The sequence below is a fragment of the Panulirus ornatus genome, chromosome 24, assembly GCF_036320965.1.
Source record: "Panulirus ornatus isolate Po-2019 chromosome 24, ASM3632096v1, whole genome shotgun sequence".
Lineage (NCBI taxonomy): Eukaryota > Metazoa > Arthropoda > Malacostraca > Decapoda > Palinuridae > Panulirus > Panulirus ornatus.
This window is the reverse complement of record NC_092247.1, coordinates 16,270,263-16,290,151: the sequence shown is the minus strand read 5'-3', so window position 1 is coordinate 16,290,151 and position 19,889 is coordinate 16,270,263. Positions and strand designations below refer to the sequence as shown.

Genomic DNA, 19,889 nt, shown 5'->3' with positions numbered 1-19,889 from the left:
CCCGCGTTTGCGAGGTAGCACAAGGAAACAGACGAAAGAAATGGCCCAACCCCCCCCCCCATACACATGTACATACACACGTCCACACACGCAAATATACATACCTACACAGCTTTCCATGGTTTACCCCAGACGCTTCACATGCCTTGATTCAATCCACTGACAGCACGTCAAACCCTGTATACCACATCGCTCCAATTCACTCTATTCCTTGCCCTCCTTTCACCCTCCTGCATGTTCAGGCCCCGATCACACAAAATCTTTTTCACTCCATCTTTCCACCTCCAATTTGGTCTCCCTCTTCTCCTCGTTCCCTCCACCTCCGACACATATATCCTCTTGGTCAATCTCTCCTCACTCATTCTCTCCATGTGCCCAAACCATTTCAAAACACCCTCTTCTGCTCTCTCAACCACGCTCTTTTTATTTCCACACATCTCTCTTACCCTTACGTTACTTACTCGATCAAACCACCTCACACCACACATTGTCCTCAAACATCTCATTTCCAGCACATCCATCCTCCTGCGCACAACTCTATCCATAGCCCACGCCTCGCAACCATACAACATTGTTGGAACCACTATTCCTTCAAACATACCCATTTTTGCTTTCCGAGATAATGTTCTCGACTTCCACACATTTTTCAAGGCTCCCAAAATTTTCGCCCCCTCCCCCACCCTATGATCCACTTCCGCTTCCATGGTTCCATCCGCTGACAGATCCACTCCCAGATATCTAAAACACTTCACTTCCTCCAGTTTTTCTCCATTCAAACTCACCTCCCAATTGACTTGACCCTCAACCCTACTGTACCTAATAACCTTGCTCTTATTCACATTTACTCTTAACTTTCTTCTTCCACACACTTTACCAAACTCAGTCACCAGCTTCTGCAGTTTCTCACATGAATCAGCCACCAGCGCTGTATCATCAGCGAACAACAACTGACTCACTTCCCAAGCTCTCTCATCCCCAACAGACTTCATACTTGCCCCTCTTTCCAGGACTCTTGCATTTACCTCCCTAACAACCCCATCCATAAACAAATTAAACAACCATGGAGATGTATAGGTATGTATATGTGTGTGTGTGGACGTGTATGTATATATATGTGTATGTGGGTGGGTTTGGCCATTCTTTCGTCTGTTTCCTTGCGCTACCTCGCTAATGCGGGAGGCAGTGACAAAGTATAATAAATAAATGAATAAATAAATAAATATTTCATTTCCAACACATTTATCCTTTTCCATACATTCTCATCTAGATCTGTGTCCTAATGTGTGTAAATCACTTACCAAGCATCAAAATCAACACAAAACAAAGACAGTTGAAGGCCACATCTATGAAACAAAGGGTTTCATGCATCAGGCAGTATGGGCAGATATGTGGCAGCTGTTTCAAGGTCACTGGGATGTACCCAAATTATGAAGTAGAGGGTAATGTTCTTTGGTTGCCATCAGGTAAATCCAAACTTAGCAGTTATGTGAAATATACGTTGATTCAGATATACTTGATATTTGCAGTGAAAAGGTTAAAATAGTAAGATAATATTTGTTAGGGAAAATATATCAGCTCTAATACTGTCTTTGTCTGATAATATGGAAGTAGTAGTCAATTTATTTTATAACCAATACCTACAGTATTTTTTACACAAACTATTTTCCAAACAAACCACATCTGAATATAAGCATCCTGTACAATCTCTACAACATACCTTTTGGAGTTGTGGCAGATGGAGTCAAAGGAGGTTGTATATTCTCATTATTTTCCTCAATGTCAAGCGCTTTATCTATTGTACGTTGGGCTTCCTTCAGAGCAGATTTGGCAAGGGAAGTTAGGCCAGCAGCATCAAACCAGCTCATAGTTGTGCTCACCTAATGAATTAGAATGAAATATCTGTATCACAACACGTTAACAAAAACAGGATAACAGTGAGCTAAATGTCATGAACTAGCATATAACCCTGCGCAGGTCTCTAGCCATCATGGATAATGCCTCAACATCAGAGCCACATCCACAGCCAAGCCCCACAGACCTTTCTGAGGTTTACCCAGACCACTTCATATGCCCTGGTTCAGCCCAATGACAAAGCATCACTCTCAGTACACTACATTGCTCTAATTCACTCTAACCTATGCATTCCTCACATCCTCCTGCATGTTCAGGCTACAATCACTCAAAAATGTTAAATAATAAGAATTTTCTCAATCACTCAAAAATGTTTAAATAATAAGAATTTTCTCATCACACTTAGGCCCCAAACTAATGATAATTTTCTTCATCTAATCATTGTAACAATCCCATTAAATCAAAACATAAATTTTGAAGTATGAAAAATTTTCTTTCTGGGATGGTGGCCAACAAGCCATGAGAGATATTGCAGATCTCTGGGGGTTAGAAACCACTTAACACTCACCTTTCTGGTAAAGGAAATGCATCTCAACTCTAATTAACCAACTATCAGGTACAAATGAACTCAACTCACTCTAGGTCTGCCCTCTGGTCCCCTTTCCCACTCAGAAGTGACATTGTTGTCCCTTAGTCAGTGGTACTATCCAGGATCATAATTCTTGGAATACAGACATCAACTTAGTGGTGGACATTGTTGATTCAGACAGAGGTTTTCAAAAAAGACAAAAAAGAAGTAAAAAGAGAAAACTGGGAAAAAATGCTCATAAGACACTGACATAGAGAGAAAGTTTTTCATAGTGCAATTCCTAAATTTCACATCAGAGTTAGTTCATCCTATGACAGCATGCTAACATGGAGGAAGATGGACTGAGAAAACAAAAAAAATTCTCAGTAAAAGAATAAGTGAGGCAAAAACACAGCATTAAAAAGCAAACCAAGATCTGTCTGCCTTGATGGTGGAAACTCCAACAACACACTAGATCCACTCTCAACAAGGAGTTAAAGAGCATTAACAGACACGTTAACGAAGTGCCAAGATCTCAGTCATCAATCTCCTCCAAGGAACATCTCTTCAGAAAGGCAAGAAGTGAAGCCTATCTTCCCAAACTCAAGGACTCTAACATACAGACAGATCGTGTCCACAAAACAAAGCATATAGTCCAAGAAGAGATGTTTCTTACTCATGTAAGTTTTAAACTTTCTAGATACCAAAATCCATTCCTCTCAAATCTCTGGAAATCACTAATCACTCAAAGAATCCAGGGTCAAAAGGAAAATTTCTTATATCTAGACACTTTGTGTACCTCACAAGCCTGTCTCTTAAATGCAAACGGCTATAAAGCAGACAGTTTTAACCATTAAGATGCTATATTGCCAAAAAAATCCTCTGGGTATAAAAAGAAAAGTATTAAAGATAACCCTTATTAGGATGCTGAAGACATTCATCCATACCCTGAATAAAATGACAAATGAGCTAAAGACAAGTGGGTCCAGAGGGATATACATATAAATATTTAATCGCTGTTTCCTGCATCAGCAAGGTAGAGCCAGAAAACAAATGGAGAAGGGCCCATCCACTCATATACACATATATATACATTAACACTCAGACAAGTACATATATATACATATACATAAACGTTCAAAGAAGCATACATACATACATATACATATCAACATATTTATTCATTGTTTATTATACTTCGTCGCTGTCTCCCGTGTTAGCAAGGTAGCGCAAGGAAACAGACGAAAGAATGGCCAACCCCACCTACATACACATGTATATACATACACATCCACACACACATACACATATTCATACCTGTACATCTCAACATATACATAAATATACACACACAGACATATACATAACTCATTCTGTCTGCCCTTATTCATTCCCGTCGCCACCCTGCCACATAATGAAATACCAACCCCCCTTCCCCCGCATGTGCGCGAGGTAGCGCTAGGAAAAGACAACAAAGGCCACATTCGTTCACAATCAGTCTCTAGCTGTCATATATAATGCACCGAAACCACAGCTCCCTTTCCACAATCAGGCCCCACACAACTTTCCATGGTTTACCCCAGACGCTTCACATGCCCTGATTCAATCACTGACAGCACGTCGACCCAGGTATACCACATCATTCCAATTCACTCTATTCCTTGCACACCTTTCACCCTACTCCATGTTCAGGCCCCAATCACTCAAAATCTTTTTCACTCCATCTTTCCACCTCCAATTTGGTCTCCCACTTCTCCTCGTTCCCTCCACCTCTGACACATATATCCTCTTTGTCAATATTTCCTCACTCATTCTCTCCATGTGATCAAACCATTTCAAAACACCCTCTTCTGCTCTCTCAACCACACTCTTTTTACCACCACACATCTCTCTTACCCTTTCATTACTTACTCGATCTAACCACCTCACAACACATATTGCCCTCAAAAATCTCATTTCCAGCACATCCGCCCTCCTCCACACAACTCTATCTATAGCCCTCGCCTCAAATCCATATATCATTGTTGGAACCACTTTTACTTCAAACATACCCATTTTTGCTTTCCAAGGTAACGTTCTCGACTTCCACACATTCTTCAACGCTTCCAGAGCTTTCGCCCCCTCCCCCACTCTATGATTCACTTCCCCTTCCATGGTTCCATCTGCTGCCAGATCCACTCCTAGATATCTAAAACACCTCACTTCCTCCAGTTTTCTCCATTCAAACTTACCTCCCAATTGACTTGTCCTTCAACCCTACTGTACCTAATAACCTTGCTCTTATTCACATTTACTCTCAGCTTTCTTCTTTCACACACTACCAAACTCAGGCACCAGCTTCTGCAATTTCTCACCCGAATCATCCACCAGTGCTGCATCATCAGCGAACAACAACTGACTCACTTCCCAAGCTCTCTCATCCACAACAGACTGCATACTTGCCCCTCTTTCCAAAACTTTTGCATTCACCTCCCTAACAACCCCATCCATAAACAAATTAAACAACCATGGAGACATCACGCACCCCTGCTGCAAACCTACATTCGTTGAACACCAATCACTTACCTCTCTTCCTACACATACACATGCCTTACATCCTTGATAAAAACTTTTCACTGCTTCTAACAACTTGCCTCCCACCCCGTATATTCTTAATACCTTCGACAGAGCATCTCTATCAACTGTATCATATGCCTTCTCCAGATCCATAAATGCTATACACAAATCCATTTGCTTTTCTAAGTATTTCTCACATACATTTTTCAAAGCAAACACCTGATCCACACATCCTCTACCACTTTTGAAACCATACTGTTCTACCCCAATTTGATGCTCTGTACATGCCTTCACCCTCTCAATCAATACCTTCCCATATAATTTCTCGGGAATACTCAGCAAACTTTTTTTTTTTTTTTTTAACTATTCGCCATTTCCCAGCGTTAGCGACGTAGCGTTAAGAACAGAGGACTGGGCCTTTGTGGAATATCCTCACCTGGCTCCCCCTCTGTTCCTCCTTTTGGAAAATTAAAAAAAAAACGAGAGGGGAGGATTTGCAGCCCCCCGCTCCCTCCCCTTTTAGTCACCTTCTACGACACGCAGGGAATACATGGGAAGTATTCTTAATCCCCTATCCCTCTATAATTTGAGCACTCACTTTTATCCCCTTTGCCTTTGTACAACGGCACTATGCAAGCATTCCGCCAATCCTCAGGCACCTCACCATGAGTCATACATACATCAAATAATCTTACCAACCAGTCAACTATACAGTCAACCCCTTTCCTAATAGATTCCACTGCAATACCATCCAAACCCGCTGCCTTGCAGCTTTCATCTTCTGCAAAGCTTTTACTACCTCTTCTCTGTTTACTAAATCATTCTCCCTAACCCTCTCACTTTGCACACCACCTCGACCAAAACACCTTATATCTGCCACTCTATCATCAAACACATTCAACAAACCTTCAGAATACTCACTCCCGCTCCTTCTCACATCACCACTATATGTTATCACCTCCCCATTTGCCCCCTTCACTGATGTTCCCATTTGTTCCCTTGTCTTATGCACTTTATTTACCTCCTTCCAAACCATCTTTTTATTCTCCCTAAAATGTAACGATACTCTCTCACCCCAACTCTCATTTGCCCTCTTTTTCACCTCTTGAACCTTTCTCTTGACCTTCTGCCTCTTTCTTTTATACATCTCCTAGTCATTGGCATTATTTCCCTGCAAAAATTGTTCAAATGCCTCTCTCTTCTCTTTCACTAATAATCTTACTTCATCCCACCACTCACTACCCGTTTCTAATCTGCCCACCTCCCATGCTTCTCATGCCACAAGCACCTTTTGCACAAGCCATCACTGCTTCCCTAAATACATCCCATTGCCTCCCCCACTCTCCTTACCTCCTTTGTTCTCACCTTTTTCCATTCTGTACTCAGTCTCTCCTGGTACTTCCTCACACAAGTCTCCTTCCCAAGCTCACTTACTCTCACCACTCTCTTCACCCCAACATTCTCTCTTCTTTTCTGAAAACCCCCACAAATCTTCACTTTTGCCTCCACAAGATAATGATCAGACATCCCTCCAGTCGCACCTCTCAGCAAATTAACATCCAAAAGTCTCTCTTTCACGCACCTATCAATTAACACAGTAATCCAATAACATTCTCTGGCCATCTCTCCTACTTACATATATGTATACTTATGTATATCTCTCTTTTTAAACCAGGTATTCCCAATCACCAGTCCTTTTTCAGCACATAAATCTACAAGCTCTTCACCATTTCCATTTACAACATTGAACACCCCATGTACACCAATTATTCTCTCAACTGCCACATTACTCATCTTTGCATTCAAATCACCCATCATTATAACCCAGTCTTGTGCATCAAAACTACTAACAAACTTACTCAGCAGCTCCCAAAACACTTGCCTCTCATGATCTTTCTTCTCATGCCCAGGTGCATATGCATCAATAATCACCCATCTCTCTCCATCCACTTTCAGTTTTACCCATATCAATCTAGAGTTTACTTTCTTACACTCTATCACATACTCCCACCACTCCTGTTTCATGAGTAGTGCTACTCCTTCCCTTGCTCTCGTCCTCTCACTAACCCCTGACTTTACTCCCAAGACATTCCCAAACCACTCTTCCCCTTTACCCTTGAGCTTCATTTCACTCAGAGCCAAAACATCCAGGTTCCTTTCCTTAAACATACTACCTATCTCTCCTTTTTTCTCAACTTGGTTACATCCACACACATTTAGACACAACAATCTGAGCCTTCGAGGAGGATGAGCACTCCCCACATGACTCCTTCCTCTGTTTCCCCTTTTAGAAAGTTAAAATACAAGGAGGGTAGGGTTTCTAGCTCCCCACTCCCATCCCCTTCAGTCGCCTTCTACGACATGTGAGGAATGCGTGGGAAGTATTCTTTCTTCCCTATCCCCATACATATATACACATACACAGAAATATACATATATACACATGCACATATTCATACATGCTTGCCTTCATCCATTCCTGTCACTGCTCCACCACACGGGAAATAGTATTGCTACCTCCCACCTCAGTGAGGCAGTGCCAGGAATAGACAAAATAGGCCACATTCGTTCACACTTATTCTCTAGCTGTCATGTGTCACGCACTGAAACCACAGCTCCCTTTCCACATCCAGGCCTCACACACCTTTCCATGGGTTATCCCAGATGCTTCACATGCCCTGGTTCAGTCCAATGACAGCACAACAACCCCAGTATACCACATCGTTCCATATGACTGTATTCCTTGCCCGCCTTTCGCCCTTTTGCATGTTCAGGCCACGAGCACTCAAATTCTTTTTCACTCCATCCTTACACCTTCCAATTTGGTTGCCTGCTTCTCCTAATTCTCTTCACCTCTGACATATATATCATCTTAGTCAATCTTTCCTCACTCATTCTCTACATGTGTCCAAACCATTTCAACATACTCTCTTCTGCTCTCTCAACCACACTTCTTTTTTATTTCCACACATCTCTCTTACCCTTTCATTACTCACTTGATCAACCCACCTCACACCACATATTGTCCTCAAACATTTCATTTCCAACACTTTCACCTGCCTCTATACAATCCTATCTATAGCCCTTGCCTTGCAACCATATAACATTACTGGAACTACTATTACTTTAAACATGCCCATTTCTGCTCTCCAAGAAAACGTTCTCTCCTTCCAAACATTCTTCATCGCTCCAAGAACCTTTGCCCCCTCCCTTACCCTGTGACTCACATCCTCTTCCATGGTTCCATCCGATGATAAGTCCACCCCCAGATATCTAAAAAGTTTCACTTCCTCCAATTTTTCTCCATTCAAATTTACATTCCAATTAATTAGTCCCTTAACCCTACTGAACATAATACCCTTGCTCTTATTCACATTCAAGCTAAACTTTCTCCTTTCACACACACTTACAAACTCAGTCACCAACCTCTGCAGTTTCTCACTCAAGTCAGCCACAAGAGCTGTATCATCGGCAAACAATAACTGACTTCCGAGGCCCTCTCATCCACTACAGACTGCATACAACGCCCTCTCTCCAAAACTCTAGCATTTGCCTCCCTAAGACCCTATCCATAAACAAATTAACGAACCATGGGGACATCACACACCCCTGCAGCAAACCAACATTCACTGGGAACCAATCACTTTCCTCTCTTCCTTATCGTATACATGCCTTACATCCTTGGTAGAAACTTTTCACTGCTTCTAGATAGCGCAAGGAAACAGACAACAGAATGGCCCAACCCACCCACATACAAATATATATATTGAGAGGGTGAAGGCATGTACAGAGCATCAGATTGGGGAAGAGCAGTGCGGTTTCAGAAGTGGTAGAGGATGTGTGGATCAGGTGTTTGCTTTGAAGAATGTATGTGAGAAATACTTAGAAAAGCAAATGGATTTGTATGTAGCATTTATGGATCTGGAGAAGGCATATGATAGAGTTGATAGAGATGCTCTGTGGAAGGTATTAAGAATATATGGTGTGGGAGGCAAGTTGTTAGAAGCAGTGAAAAGTTTTTATCGAGGATGTAAGGCATGTGTACGTGTAGGAAGAGAGGAAAGTGATTGGTTCTCAGTGAATGTAGGTTTGCGGCAGGGGTGTGTGATGTCTCCATGGTTGTTTAATTTGTTTATGGATGGGGTTGTAAGGGAGGTAAATGCAAGAGTCCTGGAAAGAGGGGCAAGTATGAAGTCTGTTGGGGATGAGAGAGCTTGGGAAGTGAGTCAGTTGTTGTTCGCTGATGATACAGCGCTGGTGGCTGATTCATGTGAGAAACTGCAGAAGCTGGTGACTGAGTTTGGTAAAGTGTGTGGAAGAAGAAAGTTGAGAGTAAATGTGAATAAGAGCAAGGTTATTAGGTACAGTAGGGGTGAGGGTCAAGTCAATTGGGAGGTGAGTTTGAATGGAGAAAAACTGGAGGAAGTGAAGTGTTTTAGATATCTGGGAGTGGATCTGTCAGCGGATGAAACCATGGAAGCGGAAGTGGATCATAGGGTGGGGGAGGGGGCGAAAATTTTGGGAGCCTTGAAAAATGTGTGGAAGTCGAGAACACTATCTCGGAAAGCAAAAATGGGTATGTTTGAGGGAATAGTGGTTCCAACATTGTTGTATGGTTGCGAGGCGTGGGCTATGGATAGAGATGTGCGCAGGAGGATGGATGTGCTGGAAATGAGATGTTTGAGGACAATGTGTGGTGTGAGGTGGTTTGATCGAGTAAGTAACGTAAGGGTAAGAGAGATGTGTGGAAATAAAAAGAGCGTGGTTGAGAGAGCAGAAGAGGGTGTTTTGAAATGGTTTGGGCACATGGAGAGAATGAGTGAGGAGAGATTGACCAAGAGGATATATGTGTCGGAGGTGGAGGGAACGAGGAGAAGAGGGAGACCAAATTGGAGGTGGAAAGATGGAGTGAAAAAGATTTTGTGTGATCGGGGCCTGAACATGCAGGAGGGTGAAAGGAGGGCAAGAAATAGAGTGAATTGGAGTCATGTGGTATACAGGGGTTGATGTGCTGTCAGTGGATTGAAGCAAGGCATGTGAAGCGTCTGGGGTAAACCATGGAAAGCTGTGTAGGTATGTATATTTGCGTGTGTGGACGTGTGTATGTACATGTGTATGGGGGGGGGGGGTTGGGCCATTTCTTTCGTCTGTTTCCTTGCGCTACCTCGCAAACGCGGGAGACAGCGACAAAGTATAAAAAAAAAAAAAAAAAATAAAATAAACACCCACACATGCACATATACATACCTATACATTTCAATGTATACATACATATACACACACAAACATATACATATATACACATGTACATATTCATACATGCTGACTTCATCCATTCACCCCACCACACATTGAAATGGCACCCCCGTCCCCTTGTGTGCAAGCGCGAGATAGTGCTATGAAAGGACAACAAAGGCAACATTCGTTCACACTCAGTCTCTAGCTATCATGTATATTGCACCAAAACCATAGCTCCCTTTCCATATCCAGGCCCCACAATACTTTCCATGGTTTATCCAAGATGCTTCAAATGCCCTGGTTCAACCCATTGACAGCATGTCGGCCCCAGTATACCACATCGTTCCAATTCACTCTATTTCTGGCACATCTTTCACCATCCTGTATGTTCAGGCCCCCGATTGCTCAAAATCTTTCTCACTCCATCCTTCCACCTCCAATTTGGTCTCCCACTTCTTGTTCCCTCCACCTCTGACACATATATCCTCATGGTAAATCTTTCCTCACTCATTCTCTCCATGTGACCAAACTATTTCAATACACTCTCTTCTGCTCTCTCAACCAAATTCTTTTTATTACCTAACATCTCTCTTACCCTTTCATTACTTACTCGATCAAACCACCTCACACCACATACTGTCCTAAAACTTCTCATTTCCAACACATCCACCCTCCTCCGCACAACCCTATCTATAGCCCATGCCTCACAACCATATGACATTGTTGGAACTACTATTCCTTCAAACATATCTATTTTAGCTCTCCAAGATAACGTTCTCACCTTCCACACATTTTTCAACACTCCCAGAACCTTCCCCCTCCCCCAATCTGTGACTCATTTCCACTTCCATGGTTCCATCTGCTGCCAAATCCACTCCCAGATACCTAAAACACTTCACTTTCTCCAGTTTTTCTCCGTTCAAACTTACCTCCCAATCTACCTGTCCCTAATAACCTTGCTCTTATTCACATTTACTCTCAGCTTTCTCCTTTCACACACTTTACCAAACTCAGTCACCAGCTTCTGCAGTTTCTCACCCAAATCAGCCACCAGTGCTATATCATCAGCAAACAACAACTGACTCACTTCCCAAGTCCTCTCATCCACAACAGACTGCATACTTGCCCCTCTCTTCAAAACTCTTGCATTCACCTCCCTAACAATCCCATCCATAAACAAATTAAACAACCATGGAGACATCATGTACCCCTGTCACAATCAACATTCACTGGGAACCAATCACTTTCCTCTCTTGCTACTTGTACATATGCCTTACATCCTCGATAAAAACTTGTCAGTGCTTCTAGCAACTTACCTCCCACACCATATACTCTTAATACCTTCCACAGAGCATCTCTATCAACTCTATCATATGCCTTCTCCAGATCCATAAATGCTACATACAAATCCATCTGTTTTTCTAAGTATTTCTCACATACATTCTTCAAAGCAAACACCTGATCCACATTCCTCAACAACTTCTGAAACCACACTGCTCTTCCCCAGTCTGATGCTCTGTACATTCCCTGACCCTCTCAATCAGTATTCTCTCATACAATTTCCCAGAAATACTCAACAAACTTATACCTCTGAAATTTGAACTCTCACCTTTACTCCCTTTCCTATTGTACAATGGCACTATGTATGCATTCCACTAATCCTCAGGCACTTCACCATGAACCATATAGACAATGAATATTCTCACCAACCAGTCGATGACACAATCACCCCCTTGTTAAGTAAATTCCACTGCAATACCATCCAAACCTGCTTCCTTACAGGATTTCATCTTCTGCAAAGCTTTCACAACCTCTTCACTGTTTACCAAATCATTTTCCCTTACCCTCTCACTTCGCACACCACCTTGACCAAAGCACCCTATATCTGCCACTCTATCATCAAACACATTCAATAAACCTTCAAAATACTCTCTCCATATCCCTCTCACTTCAACACTACTTGTTATTACCTCCCCATTTGCCCCTTCACCGAAGTTCCCATTTGTTCTCTCTTGTCTTACGCACTCTACTTACCTTCTTCCAAAACATCTTTTTATTCTCCCTAAAATTTAATGATACTCTCTCACCCCAACTCTCATTTGCCTTGTTTTTCATCTGTTTCATGGTTCTCTTGACCTCTTGCCTCTTTCTTTTATACATCTCCCAGTCATTTGCACTATTTCCTTGTAAAAATCGTCCAAATGCCTCTCCTCTCTTTCACTAACAATCTTACTTCTTCATCCCACCACTCACTTGCCTTTCTAATCTACCCACCTCCCACCTTTCTCATGCCACAAGAATCTTTTGTTAAAGCCATCAATGCTTCCCTAAATACATCCCATTCCTCTCCCCCTCCCCTTATGTCATTTGCTCTCACCTTTTTCCATTCTGCACTCATTCTCTCCTGGTGCTTCCTCACGCAAGTCTCTCTTCCAAGCTCACTTATTCTCACCACTCTCTTCACCCCAACATTCTCTCTTCTTTTCTGAAAACCTCTACATATCTTCACCTTTGCCTCCACAAGATAATGATCAGACATACCTCCAGTTGCACCTCTCAGCACATCAACATCCAAAAGTCTCTCTTTCACATGCCTATCAATTAACACATAATCCAATAATGCTCTCTGGCCATCTCTCCTACTTATATATGTATACTAATGTATATCTCTCTTTTTAAACCATCTATTCCCAATCACCAGTCCTTTTTCAACACACAAATCTACAAGCTCTTCACCATTTCCACTTACAACACTGAACAGCCCATGTACACCAAATATACCCTCAACTGCCACATTACTCACCTTTGCATTCAAATCACCCATCACTATAACCCAGTCTCGTGCATCAAAGCTGCTAACACACTCACTCAGCTGCTCCTAAAACACTTGCCTCTCATGATCTTTCCTCTCATGACTAGGGGCATAGGCACCAATAATCAATCACCCATCTCCCTCCATCCACTTTCAATTTCACCCATATCAACTTAGAGTATACTTTCTTACGCTCTATCACGTGCTCCCATAACTCTTGTTTCCGGAGCAGTGACACTCCTTCCTTTGCTCTTGTCCTCTCACCAACCCCTGACTTCACTCCCAAGACATTCCCAAACCACTCCTCCCCTTTACCCCTTAGCTTCATTTCACTCAAAGCCAAACCATCAAGGTTCCTTTCCTCAAACATACTACCTATCTCTCCTTTTTTCTCATCTTGGTTACATCCAAACACATTTAGACAGCCCAATCAGAGCCTTCAAAGAGGATGAGCACTCCCTGCATGACTCCTTTTACTGTTTCCCTTTTTTGAAGTTAAAATACAAGAAGAGGGTGTACTGAAATGGTTAGGTCAAATGGATAGAATGAGTGAGGAAAGAATGACAAAGAGGATATATGTGTCAGAGGTGGAGGGAACGAGAAGTGGGAGACCAAATTGGAGGTGGAAGGATGGAGTGAAAAAGATTTTGAGCAATCAGGGCTTGAACATGCAGGAGAGTGAAAGGAGTGCAAGGAATAGGGTGAATTGGAACAATGTGGTATACCAGGGTCGACATGCTGTCAATGGATTGAACCAGGGCATGTGAAGCGTCAAGGGTAAACCACGGAAAGTTTTGTGGGGCCTGGATGTGGAAAAGGAGCTATGGTTTCGGTGCATTATAAATGACAGCTAGAGACTGAGTGAACAAATATGGCCTTTGTTGTCTTTTCCTAGCGCTACCTCACACACATGCGGGGGGGGGTCATTTCAGGGGTGGCGGGGTGGCGACGGGAATGAATAAAGGCAGCAAGTATGAATTATGTACACGTGTATATGTGTATATGTCTGTGTAAGTACTTATATGTATATGTTGAAATGTATAGGTATGCATATGTGCGTATGTGGACGTGTATGTGGGTGGGTTGGGCCATTCTTTTGTCTGTTTCCTTGCACTACCTCGCTAATGCAGGAGACAACCACAAAGTATAATAATGATATATATAATAATAATATAATGGATAATATAATATAATGATAGAGTTGACAGAGATGCTCTGAGGAAGGTATAAAGAATATATGGAGTGGAAGGCAAGTTGTTAGAAGCACTGAAAAGTTTTTATCGAGGATGTAAGGCATGTGTACGTTTGGAAGAGAGGAAAGTGATTGGTTCTCAGTGAATGTAGGTTTGCGGCAGGGGTGTGTGATGTCTCCATGGTTGTTTAATTTATTTATCGATGGGGTTGTTAGGGAGGTGAATGCAAGACTTTTGGAGAGACGAGCAAGTATGCAGTCTGTTGTGGATGAGAGGGCTTGGGAAGTGAGTCAGTTCTTGTTCGCTGATGATACAGCGCTGGTGGTGGATTCGTGTGAGAAACTGCAGAAGCTAGTGACTGAGTTTGGTAAAGTGTGTGTAAGAAGAAAGCTGAGAGTAAATGTGAATAAGAGCAAGGTTATTAGGTACAATAGGTCGAGGGACAAGTCAATTGGGAGATAAGTTTGAATGGAGAAAAACTGGAGGAAGTGAAGTGTTTTAGACATCTAGGAGTGGATTTGGCAGCGGATGGAACCATGGAAGCGGAAGTGGATCAGAGGGTGGGGGAGGGAGCGAAAGTTCTGGGAGCATTGAAGAATGTGTGGAAGTCGAGAACATTATCTCGGAGAGCAAAAATGAGTATGTTTGAAGGAATAGTGGTTACAAAAATGTTATATGGTTGTGAGGTGTGGGCTATGGAGAGACTTGTGCGGAGGAGGGTGGAAGTGCTGGAAATGAGATGCTTGAGGACAATATGTGGTATGAGGTGGTTTGATCGAGTAAGTGTCAGAGGTGGAAGGAACGAGGAGAGGTGGGAGACCAAATTGGAGGTGGACAGATGGAGTGAAAAAGATTCTCAGTGATCGGGGCCTGAACATGGTGTAGGGTGAAAGGCGTGCAAGGAACAGAGTGAATTGGAACGATGTGGTATACCAGGGTCAACGTGCGGCCAATGGATTGAACCAGGGCATGTGAAGAGTCTGGTGTAAACCATGGAAAGTTCTGTGGGGCCTGGATGTGGAAAGGGAGCTGTGGTTTCAGTGCATTATACATGACAGCTAGAGACTGAGTGTGAACGAATGTGGCCTTTGTTGTCTTTTGCTAGCACTACCTCGCACACACGCGGGGGGAGGGGGTTGTCATTTGATGTGTGGAGGGGTGGCGATGGAAATGAATAAGGGCAGACAATATGAATTATATACATGTGTATATATGTATATGTCTGTGAGTGTATATATATATATATATATATATATATATATATATATATATATATATATATTTTTTTTTTTTATACTTTGTCGCTGTCTCCCGCGTTTACGAGGTAGCGCAAGGAAACAGACGAAAGAAATGGCCCAACCCACCCCCCCATACACATGTATATACATACATCCACACACACAAATATACATACCTACACAGCTTTCCATGGTTTACCCCAGACGCTTCACCTGCCTTGATTCAATCCACTGACAGCACGTCAACCCCGGTATACCACATCGCTCCAATTCACTCTATTCCTTGCCCTCCTTTCACCCTCCTGCATGTTCAGGCCCCGATCACACAAAATCTTTTTCACTCCATCTTTCCACCTCCAATTTGGTCTCCCTCTTCTCCTCGTTCCCTCCACCTCCGACACATATATCCTCTTGGTCAATCTTTCCTCACTCATCCTCTCCATGTGCCCAAACCACTTCAAAATACCCTCTTCTGCTCTCTCAACCACGCTCTTTTTATTTCCACACATCTCTCTTACCCTTACGTTACTCACTCGATCAAACCACCTCACACCACACATTGTCCTCAAACATCTCATTTCCAGCACATCCATCCTCCTGCGCACAACTCTATCCATAGCCCACGCCTCGCAACCATACAACATTGTTGGAACCACTATTCCTTCAAACATACCCATTTTTGCTTTCCGAGATAATGTTCTCGACTTCCACACATTCTTCAAGGCCCCCAGAATTTTCGCCCCCTCCCCCACCCTATGATCCACTTCCGTTTCCATGGTTCCATCCGCTGCCAGATCCACTCCCAGATATCTAAAACACTTCACTTCCTCCAGTTTTTCTCCATTCAAACTCACCTCCCAATTGACTTGACCCTCAACCCTACTGTACCTAATAACCTTGCTCTTATTCACATTTACTCTTAACTTTCTTCTTCCACACACTTTACCAAACTCAATCACCAGCTTCTGCAGCTTCTCACATGAATCAGCTACCAGCGCTGTATCATCAGCGAACAACTGACTCACTTCCCAAGCTCTCTCATCCCCAACAGACTTCATACTTGCCCCTCTTTCCAAAACTCTTGCATTTACCTCCCTAACAACCCCATCCATAAACAAATTAAACAACCATGGAGACATCACACACCCCTGCCGCAAACCTACATTCACTGAGAACCAATCACTTTCCTCTCTTCCTACACATACACATGCCTTACATCCTCGATAAAAACTTTTCACTGCTTCTAACAACTTGCCTCCCACACCATATATTCTTAATACCTTCCACACAGCATCTCTATCAACTCTATCATATGCCTTCTCCAGATCCATAAATGCTACATACAAATCCATTCGCTTTTCTAAGTATTTCTCACATACATTCTTCAAAGCAAACACCTGATCCACACATCCTCTACCACTTCTGAAACCACACTGCTCTTCCCCAATCTGATGCTCTGTACATGCCTTCACCCTCTCAATCAATAACCTCGCATATAATTTACCAGGAATACTCAACAAACTTATACCTCTGTAATTTGAGCACTCACTCTTATCCCCTTTGCCTTTGTACAATGGCACTATGCACGCATTCCGCCAATCCTCAGGCACCTCACCATGAGTCATACATACATTAAATAACCTTACCAACCAGTCAACAATACAGTCACCCCCTTTTTTAATAAATTCCACTGCAATACCATCCAAACCTGCTGCCTTGCCGGCTTTCACCTTCCGCAAAGCTTTTACTACCTCTTCTCTGTTTACCAAATCATTTTCCCTAACCCTCTCACTTTGCACACCACCTCGACCAAAACACCCTATATCTGCCACTCTATCATCAAACACATTCAACAAACCTTCAAAATACTCACTCCATCTCCTTCTCACATCATCACTACTTGTTATCACCTCCCCATTTGCGCCCTTCACTGAAGTTCCCATTTGCTCCCTTGTCTTACGCACTTTATTTACCTCCTTCCAGAACATCTTTTTATTCTCCCTAAAATTTAATGATACTCTCTCACCCCAACTCTCATTTGCCCTTTTTTTCACCTCTTGCACCTTTCTCTTGACCTCCTGTCTCTTTCTTTTATACATCTCCCACTCAATTGCATTTTTTCCCTGCAAAAATCGTCCAAATGCCTCTCTCTTCTCTTTCACTAATACTCTTACTTCTTCATCCCACCACTCACTACCCTTTCTAATCAACCCACCTCCCACTCTTCTCATGCCACAAGCATCTTTTGCGCAATCCATCACTGATTCCCTAAATACATCCCATTCCTCCCCCACTCCCCTTACTTCCATTGTTCTCACCTTTTTCCATTCTGTACTCAGTACTATATATATATATATATATATATATATATATATATATATATATATATAAAAAAAATATATATATATATATATATATATATATATAGTGTTTTGGGAGCAGCTGAATGAGTGTGTTAGTGGTTTTGATGCACGAGACCGGGTTATAGTGATGGGTGATTTGAATGCAAAGGTGAGTAATGTGGCAGTTGAGGGAATAATTGGTATACATGGGGTGTTCAGTGTTGTAAATGGAAATGGTGAAGAGCTTGTAGATTTATGTGCTGAAAAAGGACTGATGATTGGGAATACCTGGTTTAAAAAGCGAGATATACATAAGTATACTTATGTAAGTAGGAGAGATAACCAGAGAGCATTATTGGATTACGTGTTGATTGACAGGCATGCGAAAGAGAGACTTTTGGATGTTAATGTGCTGAGAGGTGCAACTGGAGGGATATCTGATCATTATCTTGTGGAGGCTAAGGTGAAGATTTGTATGGGTTTTCAGAAAAGAAGAGTGAATGTTGGGGTGAAGAGGGTGGTGAGAGTAAGTGAGCTTGAGAAGGAGACCTGTGTGAGGAAGTACCAGGAGAGACTGAGTACAGAATGGAAAAAGGTGAGAACAATGGAAGCAAGGGGAGTGGGGGAGGAATGGGATGTATTTAGGGAATCAGTGATGGATTGCACAAAAGATGCTTGTGGCATGAGAAGAGTGGGAGGTGGGTTGATTAGAAAGGGTAGTGAGTGGTGGGATGAAGAAGTAAGAGTATTAGTGAAAGAGAAGGGAGAGGCATTTGGACGATTTTTGCAGGGAAAAAATGCAATTGAGTGGGAGATGTACAAAAGAAAGAGACAGGAGGTCAAGAAAAAGGTGCAAGAGGTGAAAAAAAGGGCAAATGAGAGTTGGGGTGAGAGAGTATCATTAAATTTTAGGGAGAATAAAAAGATGTTCTGGAAGGAGGTAAATAAAGTGCGTAAGACAAGGGAGCAAATGGGAACTTCAGTGAAGGGCGCAAATGGGGAGGTGATAACAAGTAGTGGTGATGTGAGAAGGAGATGGAGTGAGTATTTTGAAGGTTTGTTGAATGTGTTTGATGATAGAGTGGCAGATATAGGGTGTTTTGGTCGAGGTGGTGTGCAAAGTGAGAGTGTTAGGGAAAATGATTTGGTAAACAGAGAAGAGGTAGTGAAAGCTTTGCGGAAGATGAAAGCCGGCAAGGCAGCAGGTTTGGATGGTACTGCAGTGGAATTTATCAAAAAAGGGGGTGACTGTATTGTTGACTGGTTGGTAAGGTTATTTAATGTATGTATGACTCATGGTGAGGTGCCTGAGGATTGGCGGAATGCGTGCATAGTGCCATTGTACAAAGGCAAAGGGGATAAGAGTGAGTGCTCAAATTACAGAGGTATAAGTTTGTTGAGTATTCCTGGTAAATTATATGCGAGGGTATTGATTGAGAGGGTGAAGGCATGTACAGAGCATCAGATTGGGGAAGAGCAGTGTGGTTTCAGAAGTGGTAGAGGATGTGTGGATCAGGTGTTTGCTTTGAAGAATGTATGTGAGAAATACTTAGAAAAGCAAATGGATTTGTATGTAGCATTTATGGATCTGGAGAAGGCATATGATAGAGTTGATAGAGATGCTCTGTGGAAGGTATTAAGAATATATGGGGTGGGAGGAAAGTTGTTAGAAGCAGTGAAAAGTTTTTATCGAGGATGTAAGGCATGTGTACGTGTAGGAAGAGAGGAAAGTGATTGGTTCTCAGTGAATGTAGGTTTGCGGCAGGGGTGTGTGATGTCTCCATGGTTGTTTAATTTGTTTATGGATGGGGTTGTTAGGGAGGTAAATGCAAGAGTTTTGGAAAGAGGGGCAAGTATGAAGTCTGTTGGGGATGAGAGAGCTTGGGAAGTGAGTCAGTTGTTGTTCGCTGATGATACAGCGCTGGTGGCTGATTCATGTGAGAAACTGCAGAAGCTGGTGACTGAGTTTGGTAAAGTGTGTGGAAGAAGAAAGTTAAGAGTAAATGTGAATAAGAGCAAGGTTATTAGGTACAGTAGGGTTGAGGGTCAAGTCAATTGGGAGGTGAGTTTGAACGGAGAAAAACTGGAGGA

At 42.5% G+C, this 19,889-nt stretch overlaps 1 protein-coding gene across 2 annotated transcripts in view; it reads right to left on the bottom strand.

Annotated features, from left to right (window-relative positions):
• Positions 1-19,889, bottom strand: part of LOC139757124 (uncharacterized) — a 459,373-nt gene that overhangs the window by 407,451 nt on the left and 32,033 nt on the right. For both annotated transcript variants that reach the window (XM_071677224.1, XM_071677223.1), the window contains exon 2: positions 1,718-1,877. In XM_071677224.1, coding sequence (XP_071533325.1) covers positions 1,718-1,865 — 148 coding nt within the window. In that variant the 5' untranslated portion in view covers positions 1,866-1,877. The remainder of the gene's footprint in view (positions 1-1,717; positions 1,878-19,889) is intronic.